The sequence below is a fragment of the Nuphar pumila genome, chromosome 17, assembly GCF_984573655.1.
Source record: "Nuphar pumila chromosome 17, dmNupPumi1.hap1.1, whole genome shotgun sequence".
NCBI lineage: Eukaryota > Viridiplantae > Streptophyta > Magnoliopsida > Nymphaeales > Nymphaeaceae > Nuphar > Nuphar pumila.
In genome coordinates, this window is record NC_143265.1 from 80,602,695 (window position 1) to 80,621,196 (window position 18,502).

Below are 18,502 nucleotides of genomic sequence, written 5' to 3' on the forward strand. Positions count from 1 at the left end.
AAAATTGGCAGCTGATCATGGCTATCGGTCACTGACCGAGGTAGCTGACCCTCACCGGTGGAAGCAAAAAGGGGAAAAACCCTGCTGATGTAAAACAGAGTCTATCTGCCAAAATATTTCTTTATACACGGTCCAGTTGTGTCGGCACAGTCATTCCTTACAAAATTCAGTACTTTCACGTGTTCCTGGTTATTGCCATCTCAACATTTCCGTGGCAGTACTCACTGAAATGCGATTTTTATTATTTCTCTTTCCAAGTTGGACAGGGGACAAAACCTGGTCTGTGTAGTGGAAGGTTTTCATGTCATTGTCACACCTGATGGCTTTTTTTTTTTCTTTTTCTTTGGGGGGGGGGGGGGCGCAAACAACCCTTCCTATCTCACTGCCTCCTAGGGATGGCAGTGGACCGGGGCGGGGGACAAGGTCTCCACCCTTGCTCCGTCTCAAAATTTTGCCCTCCATCCTTGCATGAGTTTTGATTTTAAATTCCATCACTGGTCTATTCTCCGTTTTATGTCCTACATCCATGGTACAAATGAGGTGAGGCAAGGCGGGGCCTCGTTTCCTCGATCCTTCTGTCACTTTTCGTTGTTAGAGAAAAGAAAGGAAGGAAAGGAGAGAAATAGGAGCTCATGCTGTTTGTTAGGTAAGGAGAGCGGAGAGATTCAAGAAAGGGTTTTTTTGTTAGAGTTAAGAATATATATATGAGTATAATAGTAATTTTCTTAACAGGGATAGGAGACAGGGCAAGGCAAAAGGGGGCAAAAATTAGTCCATCCCCACCTCTATTCCTGCATGAGTTTTGATTTTAACCTTAATCCCCGGTTCAAATGGAGTGAGGCAGGGCAAGGCCCCATTTTCCCCCACTGCCATCCCTACTGCCTCGGATTGGTAAAAACCCAATGTTGTCAGGAATTGGACCTGTATCTTTTGGCCAACGATTCAGATGAATAGGCTGATACTGATTCTCAAATGAATCATTTTGAATCGGCCAAAAAATAGTTTAAAAAATATTATGTGCAGAACGCTACACATGTTAAAGTCATTAAATTAATATTAAAACTTAATTTTAAGCTATTTTATATTTATTAAAAAATAACCGATTCATGTCAGTGTCATATTGATTTGATACATATCAACCAATTCAGGCCCATACCGATACTGACAACACTGATAAAACCCTTAAGGTCCCCCTGACCACCGGGGAGTACAGCCCGCTTCAACCTTCTAAAAATCTGGTGTGATTCCCCCAATGACAACAGATTTGCTTTGAGGGCCATCACACCGGGTTGAGTCTTGGTCAAGCTGAGCTAGCTCAAGTCACCGTCCGTTAAGGCTAAGCCAAGGCTCGTTGCCTCAAGATCTTGCCCAATATTTGTCTAGGAAAACAAAGAGGAACCCAGTTTGAAAAGAGTTTTTTCACAAATCCAAACTACTACACATATTCAATCTCATCATCTGCTTATGTTCTAGCCAACATTCAACACTGATGTGGGTCAAGCTGACCATAATGCTACTTGTGAATTCTTCAAGACAATCAATCAATTTTGAATCCAAACTCCCTCGGACCCTCGCTTGTACTGTCCAACTGCCAAAGTTTAAGCCCATCATACAACTCTTTTAGCCCCGTGCAGGTAGTCATCGTTTCACGTTAGGGGCATTCACCTAGGGCCTTGAATCCTTTGTACTCAAACCAGTGATATCTAGTGATGAGCAGGTTGGGAAGCAACATATACACACGGACCCACTAGAGAGAGGCAGGCATCCAAATTCCAGGGCAAGGATCTAATCTAGGAAAAGATAACCATCGTTAATTCACATTGTTGCTCTTAGCATTCAGCAGCATGGCAACTAAAGCACCCGCTCAAAGGACCCATGTGCCCGATTCGCCGGAAGGTCGCAGCCTTCTGAGCTGTCTTAGCAGCCTGATGTGCCCGCGTTGCAGACACCGAGATCCTCAACTCCTGAGCTTTCCTCTGTGCTGACCTCAACTTGTTCATGATCTTCTCCATCGATGAGGACCTCATCTTCTCCAGTTTCATCTGCAAAATTTTGCACAAGGTTGGCAATAGTTTGAATTCAAGATTAGTAATGTAGGAGAAAAGTATTCCCTTGGTGCTAGAGCTACTAATTTTCCCAAATGCAAAACCCTGTCAGCACTCAGGGGTCAAGTGTGTTTCCATCATTGATTGGTGTTAGTTGGAAGCTAGCCGCAACTTACTATGGGAGGGACTTAATTCCCTACATTTACTTAATTCAGGGAGTCATTTTCCATATGGCACCATTGGTTCAAAAATTAATGTTAGACATGTTAGGTAAATGGATGGGACAGCAATAACAAGCTTCAGAGAGTTTCAATTTTATCTTCAGACAAATTAAAGGACATGTTTTTTTTTATTTATAACCCAAAGAAACCGCACCCAGAAAACCTGGTCGTGCTGGCTCAGATTGCCATACCTAAGGTACGCATGCCGGCAGCGTAAAACTCCAAGGCTAAGACCCCTGCTCCAGGGGCGCAGAGCGGGTAATCAAACCTTGACTGCCCCTCTAACAGCCAAGGCCCCACCCCACTATGCCAACCCCCTTGGGGCAATTAAAGGTCATGGTTGTTACTTTATTTCTTGAAAACAAGCCTGGAGGGAAGGTGCTTACCCCTTCGTCCACAGTTCGACTGGTACTGGGTGTGCAGGTACCTTTAACTGGTGGGTTTCGTAAGAGCTTAGGTGTCTGTGACCTCACCCGCGGTTTACATTGCGTGGGGACAGAGGACCATTATGTGACCCTATTTTCGGTCATCAGAGATCCCCGACCGTCCTGGTGCATTTAAACCATGGGGACCCTGAATGCCATAGGAAGAACGGCAACCATGGTACCTTGGATCCACTAGTCTCACTTTCTGAGACACTACAAGATCCCTTCATGTTTTCCCAACCCATGCTGGATGGGAAACGGATCCCATCGTTTGAAATAGGATGGGTTTCATCATACATTCAATCCTAACCATCCAGCAGAACCATCTAGCCATTGATTGGATGACTAGGATTGAATGTATGATAGAACCCATCTATTTCAAAAGATGGGATCCGTGTTCTGCTGGATGTCCTGACGGGACGAATCATTGTTCGTGATCACTCGTTCAACCAATCCTCTGGGAGAGTGTTATTGTGGGTCCCGCGATTTTGACATCTCTTCTATGGGATTGGTTGATTAGGTGATCAGGTAGGTCCCGCCATTGAGGTGGCAGGACCCTCCCAGAGATGGAACAACATCCACCGTTGATTTCTCTTAAACCAATCTCTCCCGTAAGCTTCATGCCACTAAAGTTGGCTCTAAAGCTACTCATGAAAGTGAAACAGTGGTTGCAAGACCTCACCTCGAGTTTTCTTATATCAGCTTCAGCTTTTGCATTTTGCAAGTTCTCCCACGCGGTTATCTTTGTTTCCTCTCTTTTAAACCTGTTAAAAAAGCAAAAAAGGAAAGAAATCAAGAATGAATAAAAGCAAAAGGAAAGAATGACTCACTACGCATTTGCATTTTCACATTGCAGAGCATCATGCAATGTCTCCAAGCCTCTTTTGAGCAGGAAGTGGTAAGAATCAGTGACTGATCCCATTTTTTGTTTAGCTTTCACTGATGAAATGTTTATTTGCTGCTGGCAGCAGCATGTAGGCCACAAATTTCAGCTATTATATATTCCGGCAAAATAGTAAAATTAAATTGGTGCTTAATTACTTCGAAATAGAATTGGCGGTCTCTGCAGCCTCCCATACCGACGCCCTAGCATGCACGGCTTTCTTCTTCCAATCGCCAACATCAAAGGAGATCTTATTGATGAGCTTCTTCGACCGCCTGGTCATGGCGATCTGGTTGTCTAACTCCACATCCCTGATCTCCAACCTGGAGAGCTGCCCAAACCGATGCAGCTCCATGAGTGACATAAGAGGAGGATGTGGGGACGATATTGGTGATGAGTCCCGCCGTCTGGGAGATGAATGAGGGACGCTAGCATCCGGGCTAATCTGTGTTGCCAATATTGGTGATGAGTCCCGCCATCTGGGAGATGAATGAGTGCTGCTAGCATCCGGGCTCATCTGTGTTGCCATATCTCTTCTAGATACCACCGGCGATATCATGGTGGCGGCATCCTTTGTGCCATCCGGCTTTGCATTCGAGCAAACTGAAGATTATATGCATGGAACCATCAAATCTGATTGTTTCATACATTTTAAGAGAAAACAAAAAAATAAAACATTCTCCATTGACAATCTAAGATCTAAGATCTAATATGCTTCCAACCTCAAATTTTGTGTGACTTCAATGGAAAAGGCTTAAGACCACCATCAATTTGGTTGCATTGACAGTAGGGCTAGGAAATAAGCCGGCTCATGTTCAGCATCGTGTAAAGAGCTTGTTCAAACTCATAAAATAGGCTCGGGATGCTGAATATGAATACTCGACTGGTAGAAGCTCGTCAGGAAGTAGGAAGTATATTTTAGATATACTTTACACATATTTTACATGTTTTTTTTTTATTTTATCTTTTCCAGCTCTAAAACAATCTATTTTTCTATAAACAAGCAAGTTCTAACTTGGGCTCATTATGGGCTCGAACTCAGCTAGGCTCTCCACAACAATGAGCCAACCTTGAACAGTTCGTTCAGCTCATTTACCAGCCCCAATTGAGAGAAGCATGCCAATGAAAATCGAGAAACAAAAGGATCGACCGACTTACCCAGAAGAGACTCCGGTGACTCAGCCGCCTGCACGACAAGATCCGACCAGCCATGAACGCTAGCAGACCGAACCATACACGGTTCGGCATGCGAAGACTCCGGTTGACTGAGCCCGCCAACAATCTCGTCTTCGCCGGAAAACTGAAACAGCGACGACGATGGGACGACCCTTGCCGTGCATGGGACAGGGACGACGGCAGGAAAAGCCCCGGATCCGATGAAGGCAAGGGGTCCGCTCTTGGACTTGGGCTTGCGCGGCGGGAGGGAGGGACGGTTGGCAGGTTCGTTGCTGACCGGGCTGAAGATCCACTTCTCCGCGTCCTCCCATTTGGAGGGGAGGCTCTTACCGTTGTAGATTTGCGGGGCGGGGAGGACATTGGCGTGGTGGCGCCTGGAGCAGTTGGAAGGCAAGGGGACGCGCTCCGAGCTCCAGCCTTTGGGCGGGGCGGGGCCGGGTCTGAAGGAAGGCGTGCCGGGGCTCGCTGAGGTTCCGGATTTGCGGGGCGCGGAGCTCTTCTGATGCTGTGGCGTCATCTTTGCCAATCTGGGAGACCCGTAAACCTCGCCCGGGTTGTTCAGATCCAGGGAGCTTGTCCGTTTCATCTCGGGCCTTAGCCGCCTCTTCTGGCACTCTTTGCCAAGTTTTCGAGTCGCCCACACGAAACAACAGAAAAAAAAAGAAGCAAGAGCGGTTACGAGAAAAAGAAGGAAAGGAAAAGAGAGACCACTTCAGAAAAAAAGTGTGAACCAAAGCAAAACGGATCAAATCTTTTGACATAGGATGGGTCCCATCTTATGTCTATCGTAGTTGTTAGCTGAAGCATTTGGACGACTAGCATCAGTCCACATCCAGGTGAAAATGTGGATCAATCCTAACCGGCTAGGATTGAACGTAGGATGGAACCCATCTTATGTACTGGAACCAAAGTCATGGTTAAGACCCACCGACGAGGAAAGTAAACCAGGCTCTGTGGTGAACTAGATTGCCCTGGAGGTGACGGCAATTGGGTCAAAGTGGGTCCGTTAGACTTACCTCCTTCTAGGGCATGAATCCCAAATTCAATGAGGATCAAAGTACCTACGGATGACGGTTGGGTATATGTGACATGGATATCCAATTTTAATGGCATATTGAGATTCCCTATACGCCATTCTAGATGAAGTCAAAAGGGCTGGAAAACAGACGAGCCACTTGTGGCTCGGTTTGTGTTCGGCTAGAAAAAAGAGTTAAAACTCGTGAATTAAGCTCGGCAAGCCAAACATGAATAGACGGGTGTTCTCGGCAGATATAGCTGGTTAATTAGTAATAAATAGAGATATTTTTAGAGGATGGTTGAAGTGTTTGGCTTGCAAGCAATAAATTTAGAGTGTCTGTTGCAGTTATTTTTGTAAAAGAATCAATTTGAGAGAGTAGATTCTATTATTTTTAGATTTAAAATTGTAATTTGTTGGTAAATGAGCAAGCTCGAGCACAGATCGGGCACCATGAGCTTGAGCTCGGCTTGGCTGGCAACAGGAAATGAGCCAAGCTTTAACACCCTTCCTTCCTTTGTTTGGTTGGTTCAGCTTGTTAACCAGCCACTGTGCCTTGTGTAGCAGGTTACTCGCGTTCAGAGTAATAAATCCAGGACGTGTCATCATTGATTTTGAGCAGTAAGGACGGGAGTAAAGTAGGACCAGACTTGTCAAAACTATGCAGAAGAAAACCTGCTTTTGTCAAGCTAGGTAAAATGATATTAAGGAAACCTCTTGTCAAACCAGGTTTTCCTTCAGCCAAACACTTTTAAATACCAAAAGTCTGGTTTTGAAGCAAAATAAGGTTTCTCAAAAACTTGATTTTGCTCCGTCATCCAAACATTGCCAAAGTCGGCATAAAATATATAGTGTGACACCAGTAGCCGGAGCTCATGTCAACTGTACACTAGCCACCCACAGTCACAAGAGACCACTTAACCCGGCAAAACAAGAACCAAGTCTTGACGGGCTACAAGCTCAAACGTTGACTCAGGGCATTTCTAGTTAGACAAAATCATTGCGATAACCCCACTCTTCAATCATCTGGGAAACGTATATATATATATATATATATATATATATATATATAGAGAGAGAGAGAGAGAGAGAGACGGGTTGCCTGAAATCTCATGTTTGAAATCCCATTGAGATTTCAGACTACCGTACGTCCACTAGGTCTCATTTCTGGTTCTGCCCTGTTCTGCTCCATAGTTTTGAAGTGTTTTATGATATATCTGAACCATTCAATTTAGGGGGAATCAACTCTTGGTTAATATTTTTTTGACCAAACAACATATTTTTATGAGCCTAAAAAACTGGTGCCTTTTATTAAGCTCACTGATCCAAAAGCCGGTTCCCACTAAACAAAACCTATTAGATCATATTTATAGTGTTAAGTGTGAGAAAAATGCCAAAAAGGATGATTTTTGAGGGGGGGGGGTGCAGAAGGAGCGCATTACTCATATATATATATATAAGAACTAATGTGTAAAGTACAGTTTTCATAGATTTTTGTTCTTTTATTTTTAATCTAACAGTACAGATGTGATCTACATGGTTGGTTTTATCATAACACATTCTTGAATCATCCTATTTTGAAGCATAAACGAGATTTTTTTAAGCCTTTAAAATCAATGGCTCATAATCTTCATAAATATTCAACCATCCAAAAATCACATTTTTTTCCTTGAAAATACACAATCCAATGGTTGATTCCTAGCGAATTCACCATGCCAAACACATCTACATTGTTAGATTTGCAAAAAAAGTGTTGAAAATGCCCATATTTCTAGTTCTCATATATATAGAGTGAGAGTCACTAGAATATGAGAATTAGAAATATGGGCATTTGAGAGGAATCAACCATTGGTACGTGCATTTTTTTTAAATGCTTGAATATTTATGAAGATTATGAGCCATTGATTTTAAAGGCTTAAAAAAATCTAGTTTGTGCATCGAAATCAGATGATTCAAGAGAGGATTCTTATAAAACCAAGTATGTAGATCACATCCATACTGTAAGATTCAAGAGAAAAGAACAAAAAATCCATGAAATAGTGGTGGTTCACATTAGTTCTCATATTCTAGTGATTCTATATGTGTAACATGAAATGTTTTTACACAAGCCAGCTTGTGTTGGGCTCGTCTCATTCAATAGTGAGTTGATATGGAGCTCGAGCTCGGATCAGAACATGAGCTAAGTCCATTGATAAACGACCCGAGCCCGAACATGCCCCGTACGATTCGTTCCGCTTATTTACCACATACAGCGGGGGATTACCTACGAGAGCGTTAGAGAACGAATACTTGGTGGGATCTACCTCATCTGCATTGAAGAATTACGGGGGCAAAATTAAAAGTAAAGAAGATCAGTATGGAAAGCGAAGGAAACGTGTCGAGTAAGATTGAAAAAGATGGCATAAATCGTATGCAAAAAGTAGGGTCAGGTAAAAAGAAAGTAGGACGCGCAACCAACGCCCATACCACATACGCACACAGATGTCCTATTTGGTTACCGAGGGTGGTGGTGATTACCTCTTTCCGCTTTCTCCTTCTTCCGAGCATCTTTGGGGCTGCTTTTTGCTACCAAATCTCTGTTCGGCTCCATATTTAGAGCACGTGAAGTGTCTTTGTAATCACGTCCTGCCGAATGCTGCATCAAAACAAAAGGCTTCTCTGAATTTTTATTCTCTAAATGTGACGCCAACAACCAGATTGAAAGCTCACAAACACAAATTCTGCACATGAACTACCAAAAAAAAAGATCCTCTATTGTCCTCACGCCTCTCTGTTTTCTCCTTTTCTTTTTTTATGCTCACCTTTTCTCAACGCCCTCAATGTTTTTATATTTGCTCGTCCTAACATTGAATTCGTTATTTAATTTGAAAACTCAAAACCGTGTCCTCTGAGCCGATAGTTTATTTATTTTTTTTTTTATTTTTTTTTTACACTTTCGCTAATTTAGCGAGAGCTCTCGCTGTACAATAGTTTTTGATGGGGAATTGATCGTATATTTCGTATAGAGGATTTATGTTTGATATAATGGATTATACTTGCAATCGAGTTGGAATCTCATGATGCGAGTTGTTTTGACTCAATCTAACCTCATAGATGTGTTCAACATATAGATTTAGTAGTTATCGACCCTTGGGATCATATTTTTCGATGAAAAAAAAGCTTTTATGAATTAAAAAAAAATCGATGCTTTCATAGTTGTTGATTTTTGGATTGCCGAAAGAAACTGTATATAGGTCGAATTTAGGCAACCCAGAAGCCTGTTTCCACTAAATAAAACATGTAGTTCACATCTACCGTGTTAGATGTGACAAAAAAACAGCGTTTGCTAAATCGATTGTAAATTGTAGCAAACTTAATCCCCTGTTCAGAGGCTTTAAAAGATCCTGTGAAGGCAATGAAACGCGGTTTTATCAGGCATGAGCATTAAAAATACACGAAATTTTGAAGCATTTATGTCATTTTAGGTAGAAAGCACAAGTGAATGGCGAAGATTTAATTACGAAAACGATATGAAAGAGATACTTACCCGAAGAAGTTAATGTTCGGACTTGAAAAAAAAAATCTGGTTCCGAGAAAAGAGTTCGCTAATACAGGAAAAACTATCATAATCGTTTCATGGACTTGATTCCGAAAAATCAAAACGAAATTTAACCATTTTAAGATCTTTTTACTCTCTCGGACTCTATGCAAGGAAGTTAAGTCCGTTCGACCTCAAAGACGGTAAATGTTTACTCGAAGTAGAAAGGGGTTAATTTTTAAAGAAAAGAAAAAGAGACTTGAAAAATAGAACGACGATCTTCTATAATCTCCAGTAGCGAACCTGATTAAAAATTATATATTTTTCGTTCAAGAATCCAAGAAAAAAGGTGAAGCTATTAACAAAATTTATCAAAAGAGTTTTTTTTTGTCAGAAATTCTGAGCAAAAGAGAATTCCGATAAACATCTTTAAACCAAGGGGGAAAAAAGGAAATCACCTCTCGTTTTACGTTCACTTCACATTTCGGCCTAAAAAAACAACGAAATTTAACATTCAAAAGAAAAATATGACAAATCCATCTATTTTCCCCAGAGTATGAAGAAAATGTAATTGAAGACCTAAAGCCCTTTCATATCTTCTCCACAAACAAGAAAGAAAAGAATTCTAAAGCACTAAATTACATGAAAAAACAGTAGTCAAGGACTCTGATCGCTTCACCGCTTCAGCTTTCAGATTCAAGACAAAGAAAGAAGGCATTTCAAGCTCTTTAAGCTACAAACTGAAGAAAGAACGGAGTAAAAACGAGATCGTTCACATGCGCGAAGATCCGACGGCCTTTAATTTCTACTCTTTGAGAAGAAATAGCATAAAAAACAAGAAAGATCAAAATCTACGTCTCTTCTTCACTCCAAAAACCCGAAATTTAATGATCTCGCGCAAATGGATATTTAAACGCGCTCTATTTGCAAAAGACATGGAGAGGAAAGCAACAGATGATCAGGAAATCGTTATAATACGAGAAGCCGGGAGAGAACCGGAAGAATGTACCTTGGAAAGATCGGAAACCGGGGACTCGTGATCCTCGCCGTCGGATTCGAAGGATGAGCGGCCCATGCTTGCCGTTGCGGAGGAGAATACGCTGAAGTCGGCGCCCTGCGTGATGACCGAGTCGGGACTATCATTCCGGCACTTCGTATCGGGTCCGATCACCGATCTGCCGTCCGCAAACCCTAGCATTGTGACTTACCAGTTCCCCCTCGAGCTCCAGGAAGACGGAGACGGTGGTTGGCAGGAGGAGCAACACGCGGGGACTTTATACCACATCTTTTCGAAACACTTATATCTTAAAATGACGGAGAAAGCCCTCTGGATGATTTTTTTTTTTTTTTTGTTTAGGGATTTTATAACACCAAGAAAATGCACCCTGCACGAAGACCTGGTGGCTCAGCCTGCCATACCTACGGTCATCGTGCCGACAGCACAAAACTCTGAGATGGCTTGTGCATAGGGGCGACGCCCATAAGAATTGAACCTTGAATGACCGTTTAGCAGTCAAGGCCTCGCCCCACTATACCAACCACCCTTGATTAAGCTTGATTAGTTCGATTAAGCTTAACTAATAGAGACATTTGTGGATTACTTTTAAGATATATAGAATTTTTTGGCTAATGATCATAAAACTCACCTTTAGCTCATGTAAGTTAATACTGCTTGAGCCGAACCGAGCTAGGCTTGAGCTGAGTTTATACACAACCTTTTAAGCTAGGCTAAATTCAAGCTGGGCTTTTTTTTAACTTGAGATCGGCTCGAGCCTGGCTCTTGTGCACCCTTAGCTACTAAAAAACAAATTGGATAAGAGAAACAGTGAATGGAGAAAACAAATGTTAATAAGTAGTATGAAGCCAGAAGCATGAAACGGTTGTGAAGTGATATGTAAGTACATGAAAAATAAAAAGCAATAGGAAGCAAGGAAAAAAGAAAATAATAAAATGACGTGAGCACCATATAAAATGATATAAAACCAACTTATTGTTATAAAAAAATTTATAATTAACTAATTATTTTAATATGAAAAATACAAGAAATGATGCTAAAGCAAGTAAGAAGCAAGAGAAAAACATTAAGAAAGGGAAAAAAAATGAATTAGATTGGTCAACCAGCAATGGCTGCAATCTTGTTTGACTGATGGACTTGGTGGTCAAGGTTTTAAACTTTGAGGGATGGATTGGTCATTCTGAGATGACAGAGGACATCATGGTAATACTCCAGGAAGAAAAAGGGCATAAAAGACTATATACACAAACATATGAAGGGAAGGGATTTGTTTATCATTATCTGCTGCTACTGATGTAGATATAGACTAAAGCCTTCCCCAGGGAAGGATGCCACAGCACGTGGGCCCGCCAAGCTGCATGCTTATTATTGACTGGAGCTCCAGCTGTGTTTGTGTGAGTTCGTTCCCCCTCTCTCTCTCTCTCTCTCTCTTAAATTTATTCTCTTTTTAGGCGTAACTAGGAATAATTAATGACAAGATGGCTGGATTTTTTATTTGGTGTCCATCTTGCATACCCTCACTTGCTGAAGCCAAAATCTGTAATATATATGGGAAATTACAAAATAAGCATGAACAATGTTGTCATTATCGGTGCATAACATCGATAAGCATCACCCTGAATCGGCTATTTTTTAATAAATGTAAACAAATATTAAAACATATTTTTTAATATTTTTATATATTATTTTAATATGTGTCATGTCCTGATTGATACGTAATTTTTTATTATTTTGGGGTCGATGAGTATCTGTATCGGCCAATACAACTGAATCTTTTGCCAAACGATTCAGGGCCAATAAGGATACTCGCAACATTGGGATGGTGCTAAATGGGACATGTTAATGGATTTTCAGTAGTTTTTTCAAAATTCTGACCCCATAGATGTATTCAGCACGATTGATTTACTAGAAATTAACACTTGGGTCATGCAATTTGAATGGAAAAAATGATATTCGGAGTTTCAAAATTTTATAAAAATTATAAGTAATTGATTTTTTATCGGAATTAAATGGTCCTAAAAGTTCATATTTGTATGGCTTTATTCTTATATATATATATATATAGAAAAAGTGATAATTACACAACCCTTAAGTGCACAGCTAACTGTGCAATTGTGCTGGCCGTTCATAGTAGGACTTGATGGATGGCCAGCGCAAAAAACGTTAAAAAAATACTCAAAAACATGCTATTTGCGTGTTCTACCTTTTTTACCGGATTAAATCTGCCGCTAAAGGGGCAAAAACGCACAAATAGCGTGTTTTGCCATTTTTTTCATTGTAGCCGTTCATCACGTCCTGTTATATATATATATGATGACTTTGATTGTGGGCTTATATATGCTTTTCTCCAAGCAATGTGAGTATACTTTAACTATATTTTACAAATTTTTTTTCATCTTTTTCACCATGTTCTTCCCATGTTCGCTTACAACTCATGCGATCGATGATGTACATTATGGATAGATGAAGTTGCTGCGGAATCATTTTTTAATTGGTTACGGTTGGATTGATGTCAAAGGGTCGGATGTAACCCGACATTCAACCTGAATCCGAAACAGATAATTGCCGGATTCAGTAGCCAAATATGGATCCGGTTAAAAAACAGATTCAGGTTCGATATTGAGTTTTGCATTGAAACCCAAATCTGAATCCGATTAAAAACTGAATCCCACTAAAATGTGAACCTGATTAAGTGTAAATATTGGGTTTTAAGCTAATCGGATACGGATTCCATTTTATCTTTTTTCATGTACCCGATATCCGATCTGATTCTGAATCCAATTGATAGGATTTGGTTTAGAAACTGAATCTGATTTGCAACCTGATTTGGATTCAGTTTAGGATTTCATGACCAAACCCATTAGATATCTGATTTCGATGGATATCTGAATCTTATTATATGTGTTTTTTCAAATTCGGTATTAGTTTTTTCTCATCTGAATCCGATTCTGATTAGCCAATATCCTATTAGTCCGATTTGGTATTGGCTACATCAGAACCAAAACCAAACTGCTTACATTCCTAAAGTGGATCAGAAAATGGATATAAGAAAATATCAGCCAGTCCCAATTGCTCTTAGGCCTAGGTCGATAAGTTGATGGAGATTTGGATCCAGGTGTGAGAGTCTATTACTGAGCCTGCCCATATACCCTCATTTCCATCCAGATCCGAATTACACAGGATCCTTATCCATAAACAATTGTACGTGTCATTCTTGATCTGTTAACAGGGAGTTGATTATTACATATATTAATGTATTCTCCATGCAGTACTAATAAAGTATTTGCTACTCTTGTTGCATAAGCTAATAAAAGATTTGCCTTTTCCACTAGATGCTCCCCAAGCAACGTGGCCGTAACATACTGACAAAAGTTAAAAACGGCAAAAATATCAGCAGCCAAAAACTTGCGAGATATTGAATTTTTTATTAAAATCTTGCATTTTTCGGAAAAATCATGGCAATAAAAAATAAATTTGTACAAGAAAATATAAATAACAAATATTCAAAAATAAAAAACCACGCAATTTTTTCACGATAAGTAGCTGATAAAAACACAGCGTGTTTAAAAACAAGGTATTTATGTTTTTGATAAAAAAGCTCGGGAGAAATTGAATATATCATCAGAGTTTATTGTTTTTAACTTCCAGGTAAATTCTCTCGATATTCTCATAAATCTCACAAGATTTGTCAGTAGTATGGTCAGTACTGTTTGGAATATGTAGCTGGGATGGGCGTTTATGGAGTTTACACTTGAAGAAGTGGTAGCTGTCAAATCCATGATTTAGTGTAAATACAAAAGGAAAAAGAACCTCACTTTCCATCCCAAATGCGTAAACGCCCATCCCGACGCCTAGATTCTGTACAGGACCACCAAGGTAGTTTGATCAAGATTTTACCTCCGGACTAGGGATGGCAGTGGACAGGGGGAAAGCGGGGCTCCACCCCGTTTGAACCGGGGATGGAGGCGGGGACGAAGGTTAAAATCCATCCTCGTTCGGGGATGGAGGCGGGGATGGGCATACCCTTTTCCCTGCCCCGCCACGATCCCCGCCTCATCCCCGACCCGCCCCGCCTCATCCCCGTTTGAACCGGGGATGGAGGACATGAAACGGGGATGAAGGTGGGGGTGGAGGTTAAAATCCATCCCCGCCGGGGATAGAGACGGGGATGGAGGTTCTAATCTTGAGGGGGGGGGGGTGGAGACCTAGTCCCCCGCCCCTCCCCACTGCCATCCCTACTCCCGCCCCGCCCCACTGCCATCCCTACTCCCGACCACCAAATGCATAAACGCTCATCCCAGCGCCCAGATTCCAAACAGGCCCTGAATGACTCTTAAATTTAGCATACATTTGCAGTGTCACTGTCATTAAATAATAATGAACAAGTTTGCTTTCACCAATACAGGAGCCTACTACCTTTGTCAAGCTAAAGGCCCAGGATCGAATCCCTCAGACACATGGGTGGCTGTTGTTCTGGTAGGGGTCAGCCTAACCCCACCTTGCCTTTAAAAAAATCAACGAGCCTACTAGTCTTGATGCAAAATCCTCGTGCCAACTATGGTTTTGGTTTTTAATTATTCATTCACACCTAATATTAAATGGATACAGCTCCATTTCTGGTCCACTTAGAACCTGCCAAGGTTATTTTAACTCCTGTTTGACCAAAATAATTTGACTTTGATATGTTTCTTAATTTTTTTTTTAAAATCATTCTTATAACATTTCCAATGACTTATTAATTGTCACTTTTTCTTTGCTAACAATCCCAAAGGGGATAGCATAGTTGGAGGCCCTTGGGGTGAGGGTTTTTCCAAGTTAAATATGGAAAAATTATTCTTTGCAGACATTATAAAAGCAAATATCAATGGTAGAAGCAGTTTGTGCATGTCACCATGAGATGAGAGGCTGCAAGTTCAAACCCCACTTGTATGGGTGGTTGAATAACTGCCTGGTTGTACAGCCACACGTATATACATAGGAAGGGGGAGTCAATCGAGTGCTCGGAAGGGCTTTGGATTATTGGCTACGTGGGTCATCTTAAGGCGTTCAAGTTGAAGAACATCGCGAGATCGATAACCGAGATGTGCATGCTTTGCTGCAAAGCAAAGCCAGCAGGAAAAGTCCCAAGGGGTTTGGCATAGTGGGATGGAGCTTAGGCTGTTTGATGGACAGCCTAGGCTCAAACCCAATGGGTGTCACCCCCTGCGTAAGCCGAAGCTTGGCGACTCTTTAGCGGTCGAGGGGTAACCGGGTAAGCCCTCGGAGTTTTACGCTGACAGGGCAGTAAGCTGATTTAGGCGCGGTTAGGCCTATGCGCCTAAGGTAGTTTCTCTGAAAAAAACAAACAGCAGAAAAACTATCCTTGACGTGTGGTTGAAGTGCTTTTGGAATCTTACACCTAAAACAACAAAACAGGCCATGGACACCTCCCACATGGAAATAAGATGCCCAAATCATACTGATAGTTTCTTCCCTTGTCAAAAGCAGAAAAAAAAATACAAGGTCAATGAAGTTGCTGGGCACCACAACTAAAAGCTACAAATCACATGCCTGCAACGTAGAACGAGGCACATTGTTTAAATATTCGAGTCGCTTACTGCAGGTTGGCAGTAAGTAGAGAGAAATATTATAAGGGCTCTTGGGATTACCTAATCACTACTCAATCATGATTAATTAGGCAAAAAAAATGCCTATTTATCTGGTAAGTGGGGTCCTGTGCCAAGCTGAAGGCCCAGGTTCGAATCCCTCTGCCACATGGGGCTTAAGAGATATTTGGTAGGGGTCTGCCTGAACCCAGCTTGTCTTCCAAAAACAAAAAAAACAAAAAAAAATGGTCTCAGTTCGGTTAATGAATATATTTTGCCTTTAAAAAAACAAATAGGCTAACAAGAAAGGCCATCGTTCAATATTGGTGATACCATAATATTTGGGGCTCAGGGAACTTGCAAGTCTACGCTTTCCTTTAAATAATAAAAATTTATGATTTTACTGGGTTTGATTCATGTAGTTCTTATTGGGTCCGGGTATGGTTTTTCTTATATTAGACCGATTAGACCCGGGGCTGGACTCAATTGCATACCCGAAAATGGGGTCGAAGTCTGGTTCTACCTGGGTCTGAACCAATCCCCACCCATTGACACCCGTACTTGGCATTAACTCCTCCCCATTAACATCTCAGTTTCCGGACATCGCCCTCGTGGGAAAACCACAGTCCAGTCGGTGAATTTAATTCAAGTACTGCTGTACTGGGTTGGTTATGAAAATGAATCGGATCTGGCTCCACCTGCCTAGTTCATACTGTTGTGGACCCGCCTTCTAGGTTTGATAAGCTTACTCGTTTAGGATAGATTCCCAGACTCTAAAACTTCACTTGGATCAACACACCATTTTCCTTTTTCTTAACATTAATCCACGTCCAAGGTGATTCAGATCCATCTTGAATGGAAAGAACTGCGGGCCTTTGGACGGGTTATGCCTGGTGAAATCCAGCCATGGAACTGGGTCTGGATTATGAGATTGGATCCAGATATTGAATAACCAGGATTCAATTTGAATCAGCTCTTCTGACAACGCTATATTCAAGCAAGGGTTAAAGTTTAACCCCAGAAGTCAATATAACCATTAAAGCTGTCAATGGGTGGTTGTACCAGGACTACGGTCCAAACATATAGGACAGTACCCTTACTCGCTTAGTGGGTACGACAGCTTGTTCATGTGGGTCAGGTAGGGTCCGATGTTGGATACAACGTAATCGTACTTCACATGGGCCCAAGATCCACATCGATCCCGTTTGAATTTGAAAAGAAGAAAACAATGAGCCAACGGCCAAGTGATGCCTACTCAATTATGGGACCCATGTCCACTGCTCTGGATCTGGTCCGCGCCATGTCAGACCAATTTCTAGGCATACTCTGGGCGTTACATGCCCACTTTCTGCCATAGAGTTGCCATCGGATTCGTGGTTCGATATGGGGACCCATCAGGACGAACCAGAACCCGCCTGAATAACATATCGCTGGTACAAAATTGAGTTGTGTCCGGTCAATAAAATAGAAACCCAAACCCTACCTGTATAATTTAAAGAGGGTTTAAAGTAAATTGTTTTTATTTATTTATTTTTTTGAATTTATAACCCGAAGAAACCGCACCCGGCATGAAGACCCGGTCACAGTGGCTCAGCCTACCATACCTACTGTCATCGTGCTGGCAGGGTAAAACTTCAGTCTAGGACTCAGGGACGGAGTTCTCAGCATGTGTCATTGGAGGCCCTCTGCATGTACAAATATAATAGTAAAACTTCCAGTGTGCCTCTTCAGCTGACAGCTTGTTAGTTGTGGGGCCCAACAGCAAATTGAGAGCAACCAGGTGCAGCAGCACACTTAAAATGTGCAATGTGATTGCACTTGGATCTGCTATCAAAATTTCTTGGCTCATAAAAACCATATCTTTGTCAATAAAACGGGTCCAGGAGATTAACAAATCCAGTAAGTGTATCATGACATCCCAAATACTTTGTACATACAAACAATCATGTTTTTGTTTTTTCATATCCAATCCAAGAATTTAGGTTTGGATCTAAATGGATATTTGACACAAATCCGACACATTGTCAGACCGGGTGGAGGAACCCGAAACCATTGCAGGTGAAGGTTATACCATAACTAGCGCGCGCGTTGGAAGAGGACCACATCGCAATCACATTGCACAATTGTAATGTACTGCTGTACATGATCACCCTCCATCTGCTGTTGAGCCCCACTCTGACAGGTTGTCAGGTGCTGCAGCAAATTGCATTTGTTCAATGTGATTGCACTTGATTCAGCATCTAAACCAATGTTGTCAGTATCCATATCGGCCCTGAATAGTTTAGCCTACGATTCAGGTGAATCGGCCGATACTGATCCTCAATTGAATCATTCTGAATCAGCTAAAAAACAATTAAAAATTATTTCGTATCAATCATAACGTGTCACATGTTAAAACTATTAAAATAATAAAAAATTCAATTTTCAGTATTTTTTATTTATTAAAAAATAGCCGATTCAGGTTAATATCGTATCAATTTTCTGCTGTTATGATACGTATCGGCCGATACTGTCAACATTTCTTGGTCGAAAATAAAAAAACATGTAGATGAGTGAAAGTTTTTAGATTTTGACAGATGGTTAAACACTGGAGCCACGCGAAAACACTTCATGTTGATGA

The 18,502-nt window shown here is 41.3% G+C and overlaps 1 protein-coding gene across 2 annotated transcripts; it reads right to left on the minus strand.

The window, feature by feature from the left end:
- Positions 1–1,049: 1,049 nt before the first annotated feature.
- LOC149812433 (uncharacterized) lies at positions 1,050–10,359 on the minus strand. Of its 2 annotated transcripts, XM_089993109.1 has the most exons (6): positions 10,292–10,359; positions 8,283–8,400; positions 4,733–5,365; positions 3,733–4,177; positions 3,374–3,455; positions 1,050–2,042 (listed from the first exon to the last, which is right to left on the minus strand). In XM_089993109.1, exons 1-6 carry the CDS (start codon positions 10,355–10,357, stop codon positions 1,830–1,832), a joined length of 1,557 nt encoding a protein of 518 aa, XP_089849235.1. In that variant the 5' UTR covers positions 10,358–10,359; the 3' UTR covers positions 1,050–1,829. The 2 variants fall into 2 exon arrangements, with proteins under 2 accessions (XP_089849235.1, XP_089849236.1); XM_089993110.1 differs by lacking the exon at positions 10,292–10,359 and having other exon boundaries at positions 8,283–8,567.
- Positions 10,360–18,502: the final 8,143 nt, after the last annotated feature.

Excerpts from the sequence above, each read along its gene's own strand:
- LOC149812433 (XM_089993110.1), bottom strand. The coding sequence starts at position 8,493 with ATGTGCAGAATTTGTGTTTGTGAGCTTTCAATCTGGTTGTTGGCGTCA. Across the intron at positions 4,178-4,732 it reads GTCACCGGAGTCTCTTCTGG|TTTGCTCGAATGCAAAGCCG; the intron begins GTAAGTCGGTCG and ends TATAATCTTCAG. Across the intron at positions 3,456-3,732 it reads ACCGCCAATTCTATTTCGAA|GTTTAAAAGAGAGGAAACAA; the intron begins GTAATTAAGCAC and ends CTTTTTTAACAG.